The sequence below is a fragment of the Salmo salar genome, chromosome ssa22 (genome assembly GCF_905237065.1).
Source record: "Salmo salar chromosome ssa22, Ssal_v3.1, whole genome shotgun sequence".
Classification (NCBI taxonomy): domain Eukaryota; kingdom Metazoa; phylum Chordata; class Actinopteri; order Salmoniformes; family Salmonidae; genus Salmo; species Salmo salar.
The window spans coordinates 32247464-32254979 of record NC_059463.1 but is presented as its reverse complement, the minus strand read 5'-3'; the positions used below and the strand labels follow the sequence as shown (position 1 = coordinate 32254979).

Sequence of the window (7516 nt, the reverse complement as noted above, 5' to 3'; positions counted from 1 at the left end):
TTGGCATAGGCCTACACTTACGATTAAATTATGTTGTGTATGAGGCAAAAGGTGAATGAGTCCCATGAACAATATAAGGATTGGGATAAGATAATATCACATTTAACTCCCCATTCTATCAATTCATCGATATTATAAAGGTTGTCCAATATTTGCTAAATTATCCCCATATCAATATTACTGATGTCTTGTTAGTAGTGGTACCTGCGGAGCAGTTTTGGTGAGAAGCGTAGCTCTGTGTTGTAAACTGTGACCTGTCTACATGCTCCTTAGCGGTGGCGCGTATAGTGGTTACCATACAGTTGAGCATGGTGGTACACGAGACCCGGGACTCAGTCCTCCGGTGTGACGTAGAACCGACGTCCGCCCCCCGATCCTCCTTATCAGTAGAAAATGGGCAGTCCCTCCACCGAGGAGACAGCGGCGTCCAAAACGTGACTCATGTGACAGAGGTAGGTCACTCTTCTAGCGAGAGTAAGAGGGGTTTATTTAACACGGAGCTCTAGTGTCCTCCCCCACTTTCCCAACGCGCAACCAAGATTAGTGCATCTTCATGGCTACCTCTTGACTGACTTCGTGGAGACCTCCGGGACAATTTACTCCCATTCTGCGACAAATATAATAATAACAACAATTGAAATATAAAGGAAAATACATTTTCTCTAGATATTGTTAATCTCGAGTTAGTAGGAATACTGAACGATTTTTGTGAAAGAATTTAAGGACGATTTACTTGTATTAAATTTCATATGCATCCTTGAGTGAATACATTGTAAAAACAAGCTTGCCCTTTCGTGATTAGTTTGGAGTAGGCCTAAAGATAATGCAAATGGAAAGGATTCAAAGGGCGCAACCCCCTCCCAAGTACCAGCAGGCTGAGCTGTCTGACATGCAAGGGTAAGTTGCTGAGAAAGATACTTGTGCAATGGCCATGCTTGTCCTGTGCCTCTACATAGTGTCACACATTTGTCTCTCTTGACTTTGAGTGCGCAACTTCACCAAACTCACATCTCATTGACTGTCTTCTGCCTTTCTTTAGGATGGATTTCCCTATATATGTATACAAATCCCGTCGGGGAATGAAACGAGCAGAGGAGTGCAAGGTTGGTAGAAATATTTGTGTTTATTCACTTTATTCACTGTATTTTCATATGAAATAATACTTTTGAATGTAATATTATTACAATAAGAATATTATGATTATACAATATTATTTAAACTAAACATTGTTTTAAGTCATTCAGTTGGCCTGATCATGCGGTGACCCGTTTTCCCATCTGATGTAATGCTTGAAGTCCATGTTAGTGTTGACAGGGCTGCTTGTCAAATTGCTGTAGGTGTTCGGTAACCTCAATATGACTCCACCTAACCTACTTTCACACTCCTGCCTTTAGGAAAACTACAAACTACCTCATCGACTTATTGAGAAGAAAAGGCGAGACAGGATAAACGAGTGCATCGCTCAGTTGAAAGATTTATTGCCTGAGCACCTGAAACTTACAGTAAGTTCCTATTTATCTGGAAGTAGCATAGTAATAACTAATTCACTGCTTGTAGATGTTAGCTAAGGCGCCGTTAAGTGGTTGCTTTATGGTACTTCAGGTTTTGGTATCGGCGTGACTAACAGTTGATGTATAAAATCATTTAAATCAATGAAAGTAAATACTTAAAACTAATTCTGAAATGATGCAAATTTCCTTAGATCAGTATTTTTATGATTCAGGTAGTGATATCTGATATATTATCAAATGTAGTTATTGTTGTTGTTGTGCCTCCAGGTTTGTGTGTGTGCTGCTGAGTGTGTGTGTTACATAAGAGTGGAGCCCCTATGACAGTAGTGTGTGTTATTCTGTAGACTCTTGGCCATCTGGAGAAGGCTGTGGTTTTGGAGCTCACGCTCAAGCATGTGAAAGCCCTCACCACTCTACTGGAAAACCAGCAGCAGAAAATCCTCGCTCTGCAGAATGGCATGCAAATCGGTGAGAAGAAACATACACACACACACACCCACAATAAGATGATTCTGCAGAAGGGCATACAAATCAGTGAATTTAAATATAGATTGTCGTCTCTTGCCTTGACTAGTTTCCATTTGGATGCAGACAACATCCTCACTAATTCTCAAATGCAGCACAGTGCATTTCTCATCTATTGCATTATAATAACATGTTACCGGAATAAGAAACTGAGACAGAATAACTCATACGTTTAGAATGAATGTGGTTGAATATAAGGGGAAATTTTACCCATAATAAGATTTATTACTTATGAGAATTTCCCCAAATGTGATGAGAGTAGAGTGGTAGTTTCCATAATAATGCATTGTGGTAGTTCTGTATTTGACATTGTTGTTCCTTCCTGTCTACAGAGCAGTCCTCTCCCAGCCAGGAGAACAGTGAGGAGATGTTCCGCTCAGGCTTCCACGTCTGTGCCCAGGAGGTTTTACAGTACCTGGCCAACCAGGAGGGTGACGGAGACCTCACACCCTCCCACATGATCAACCACCTGCACAAGGTGGCCACTGAGATCCTCCAGGGCCCTCCCCACAGCCCCTGGCCCGAAAAGACCCCCAGCCACCACCACCACCAGGCCCAGAGGGAGAAGCCTGTAGGCCAGCCCCCCAAGCCCAGCGAGGGCCACAGGAAGAACCGTGTGCCCGTCATACAGCGGGCGTATGCCCAGGTGGGCGGTGAGCAGAGCGGCAGTGATACAGACACAGACAGCGGCTACGGTGGCGAGCAGGGTGAGCATCTGGCGTCGCGTGCAGGGTACTACGGCCAAGAGAGCCAGCTGAAGAGAGCGCTGGGCGAAAAGCAGGAAGATGAGCCTCACCACAAACATGCCCGGGTGGAGTCATCTGAAGACGAGTTTCTCTCAGGTGGAGAGTCATCCTCATCATCCTCCTCCAGCGGTCACGGCAGCTACATGAGCGTCTATTCCCCCCACCAGGCCCAACCTCATCCTCTCTGCATGCCCTTCTACCTCATCCCCCCTTCTGCTGCCGCATATCTGCCCATGCTGGAGAAGTGCTGGTACTCTGGGGCCATGCCCATGATCTACCCTGGCCTGGGGGGCTCCGCACAGGGCATGCCTAGCGACACGCATGCCCAACCTTCCCTGATTACGATATCCCCCAGGGGGCACTCTCCCTCTCCCCCCACTGTGGCCCAGAGCCCCATGGACTCACCAGCCCTCCTCCAAGCGTTAAAGCCCATTAACCTGGAAACCAAAGACTGAGAGACCACTGAACAGTGTTATTGAACATAGAGACTGCTCTGCCGAGAGGGAACATGGGGGAGAACATGACTGACAGTCAGATCACCCGCCACCACCCCTCTCCCCTGGTCCCTCACCCCAGAGGTCAGAAGACAGAAGGGAGACAGACAGAGAGCATGCAGCTGATCTGGTCCCGGACCGGTGATGCATCATCCACAGCCACACTGCTGCGAAGAGAAGAAAGAGTGAAGGTGTAGAATGAAGACAGCTCAACCTGTTACCTGACCCTCAACCCTCTGAATGTTTGACTTAAAATGCATACCCCCACCAGAGCGCTGAGTGCACCATTGACCCCACTGATCTGGACCTGCCCTAAACACTCACCCTTGGTTGAATGTAAAAGAGAGGATATCCCGTAGATGCTGCTGTTGAGGTTTCTACATGCTGATAACACTGACAGGTCTCCGTTGTAGCTGCTGCCATAGAGACACATACCGTCCTTCTAAATCATGTTACACCTAATGTCAACAGTCACCTTTCACCCAAAGGTCGCTGTCTATCTACCTTAGGTAACCATTGCCATCACTGACAATGCCCTTTGCCCCATTTCCTATGACAACAACAAGTGCTCTGACTAAAATAATGATCCCCACAACTGTACAGCCAGGAGCAAAGGGTACGCCAATTCCCACTTTATGGAGTTAGTGATGTCATCACGTGACCATGTCGAGTTGGCAATTCACTGACTGTTGAGATGGATTATCTGTCATTATTGTGTATACTTCTTGTACATCTCTATTTTTGATATGTGTCCTAATTCTCGGACTAGAGAGAGGGGTAGTTAGAGTGTGGATAGTAATTTTAGTGTAAAATAAACCCTGTACATACTGTAGCCCTGTGCTGGCCCTGGTCTGCGGTTTTCAGCAATCCGCTTCTCCTTAAGTCAAACCTGGTGTTTGTTCATGCTGTTGCCTTTTACTTGTGAAAAGCTGATAAAAACATCATCAGATGTTTATTAAATGTATTTGTATGAATACTGCAGTCTAAGGAGTTGGCGAGAAGTGAATGTATACGTTTTAACATAATATTTGTTTTCTATAGAAAGAGGTACTTGGGACCTACCAGAAAGTTGTTGATGTACATACTTTGTCTATAAATGGTGATATACATTATATAAGCGTATTAATAAAGTATTTTTTTCCTGTGGAAAGCCTGTCTGCTTGGTTCCTCATGAGTGAGTAGAGTGCATCTTGAGGTGAAATGTAATCTCCTGGGATATATTTCTCCCACAACCACAACTCTGTCGGAGGGAACTCTTATAGAATGGGGAGAGCTGCTGCAGTCTGCTTACTGCACGGGCACTGCTAGTCACAAGAAGAGAAACAGCGCTATGGGTGTTTTCTCTGCTTTTTACACAGACAGACAGATACTGTGGTGGTCCCTGAACAATCAGTGCGCTCTAAAGGCCATGTTGGTTTATCTTTCATATATTTAGGAGGTTGTTTAAAGTAGAAAGCTTCACATTTCCAAAAAGTTGGACCCGGACACTAACGAACACGAGAACAATCAGATCCGAACCCGAATGGACTCGACAACAACCAGACCTAGACCCAACCCATACCCCAGTGACAAAAAATTATGTTTATCAGCCAAGTCTTTATATGTTGGTTAGGTCTTCTATAAGTCAATGAATGCATGTTGTTAGCGTAAAATAAATATGCTATAGGCTATGCAGAGCCCTTGTTGGATCCATTCGTGTCCAGTCGGTTCTATCAGCTGTGGTTACATAGACCCGAGACCTGATGATAATCAAACAGAACCCGACATGGATCCGAGGGAAAGCTTTGAATTTTGGTCGGATTTCGGGTTCAGTAGGACCTGTGAAGACCTCTAGTTTAAAGTGGACACACAAGTTGAAGCACAATAAAGATACCTATTATTCAGCATCCATTTTTTGTAGATAGTTACAATCAAAGTGTTATCACTCCATAGACCAGTCTATATAGTTCATGGTAAACACAGAATTGGGCAGTGGGTCAAAGTTCCTGTGCAATGATAATTCATAAACTGGGATCAAGGTTTAAAGAACAGGTGTAAGTTTAAATCATAGATGTTGAGTTTAACAAACCTCAGGCTGATCAAAAGAGACCAAATGGAGAAGATGTCAATACTGCAAGAAGATAAAAGGGAAAGAACATTAAGAGACCGACACAAATGAGAAGCCAGCAGGCACTTATTCACAGCTTAATATTACCTTGCTCACACACATACACACACACGGCTGTCACATGAACGGCCACATTGCTATTCCTGGGTAGCTGTGATTGGTGAGTTGATGGGAAGGGGAAGGGAGGGCTACTCGGCAGCCAGGTGTAAATGAGCATGGACACACCAACCTGCTCTTCCATTTCCTTCACCATCTCTTTCCTCACCCTGCTCTAGTATGCTGACAAAGTCCTATATGTTTACAAATACAGCTCATTTAATTGACAAAAAAAAAGTCTCATAGACACTATTAAATGTCACATATCCGACTCTTCTTTGGTGTCTTCTCCCCCTAGTGTGTAGATATGATAATACATCTGCCATTTATCATCCTGTTTTTCTGTGCATTTATCCAGTAGAGATCCTCAGCCATGTGTGGCCCCCTGCTGGGAGAATAGAGAACCATCACCTCACTGATACGATACAATGACCTCAACAAAACATTACAATGGTTGAGCAAATAGTTAAGACATATATTTATTTCAACAAAGCAATAATTTCATACTTCTTTTAAAGTTGTTGGCTTATTAGTCAATACACATACTTAGATCTGTCCTCACTGTCCTGCTAATGGGGGTTTGATGGAAGGTTCTGGGCCTTATCTTTGACTCCAGCCCTTTGGTTGATGTTCCCGCATGGGGTTGAGCTCGGGGACCGTCATCACAGTGACTCTGCCGTTGACCACGCTCTGCCCCACGTAGCCCAGAGAAAATTATTTATTTTATCTTTCATCGTGGTGTAGGAAACAGACAGCCATCCAGAGTAGGGTTGAATATTTTCCAGGTATTTTACAAATGTTCCATCCCGAAAATAAAGAAATGTTCTTCCAGGTAGCCCGGTATTTCCCGCCAAAACAGGAAGTGTCATTCAAAAGCATTATAAAGCATATAAAGAGGCCTGTCTGGATTTGATTAGAGCTTTGATAGAAAATTCAAGCCTGATGCTACTTGAGCCTGATGAGCCATACATTAAATACATTTAATGAGCCCTACATTAAATACATGTAATGAGCCCAAGCCCAAACCCAAATTATTGTGCTGTTATCCAATACATAGCCTATATCAGGGATGATCAACTAGATTCAGTCACGGACAAATTCTTTCTTCTGTGGATGGTCGGGGCCGGGACAATTTTCGAGCACTCTCTTCTGATTGTGTCAGAGTGCAGAATAACTGATGCATTTATGAATGTACAACACCAGTTCAATATGTTGAATATGACCCCGGTGTCAGTAAACGTTGGTAAAAATGTTTTATTCAATTGTTGCCAGCAGCACAGTTACAGTCACCAACACTCTAGATAACATGAAAACAGCCTAACCTGTTTGCTAGGGCGAGTAAAATGGTTAGAGTGAGGTGTCTGGAAGTAGCTAGCAAGCTAGCCAACTTTAGTCAGTTACCTTGGGTGCTTGACTGCCTTTGTGTGGTCAGAAAGCTTGGATCAACCCTACTCCTTGGCCAGAGCGTCCAGTGTGCCCTGAACGCTCCAAGAGCAGAGCATGTGAGCGGAGTTGAGCGGTTGAAAGTCCTGCTCATGGCTCATGCACTCCATGTCCTTTTTAACCACTCCGCTAAAAACCTGTTCCATGCTCACAGGACAAAAAAATTACTGCTCCAAATTTGCTCCATTCTCTAAAATCACAATTTAACCAACATCTATCTATTTGTGTGACTACCTGGACCAACCATTTGGTTTTGAAGTATTGAAACCAAACCATATGGATTTAAATTAAAAGCATTTGAATAAACATTAAAAGGTGAATGTAATTTTTACATTTTTTTATAGAACCTTTATTTAACTAGGCAAGTCAGTTAAGAACAAATTCTTATTTACAATGACGGCCTACAAGAAGCGCATATAATTTCAAATAGGTCAGGAGCCAGACAGGTAGCCTAAGACCGAACGAAAATTAATTATTTAGACTATATTATTTTAATTATTTCAAGGCTATAGCCTACAAAGAAATACATTGTGAAGCATTTGCGAGTGCAACACAATAGGATGGTAGGGACATAAATCACTCAGCATTTAAACA

General features: G+C 43.5%; 1 protein-coding gene across 1 annotated transcript; it reads left to right on the top strand.

The window, feature by feature from the left end:
- The first annotated feature begins 416 nt into the window (after positions 1-416).
- On the top strand, positions 417-4422 carry LOC106583167 (class E basic helix-loop-helix protein 40). Its single transcript, XM_014167033.2, has 5 exons — positions 417-897; positions 1040-1103; positions 1395-1502; positions 1856-1979; positions 2369-4422. Exons 1-5 carry the CDS (start codon positions 824-826, stop codon positions 3235-3237), a joined length of 1239 nt encoding a protein of 412 aa, XP_014022508.1. The 5' UTR covers positions 417-823; the 3' UTR covers positions 3238-4422.
- Positions 4423-7516: the final 3094 nt, after the last annotated feature.

Coding starts and splice junctions, on each gene's coding strand:
- LOC106583167 (XM_014167033.2), top strand. CDS start 824: ATGCAAATGGAAAGGATTCAAAGGGCGCAACCCCCTCCCAAGTACCAG. Junction 898..1,039: donor GAGCTGTCTGACATGCAAGG/GTAAGTTGCTGA, acceptor GCCTTTCTTTAG/GATGGATTTCCCTATATATG. Junction 1,104..1,394: donor AACGAGCAGAGGAGTGCAAG/GTTGGTAGAAAT, acceptor TCCTGCCTTTAG/GAAAACTACAAACTACCTCA.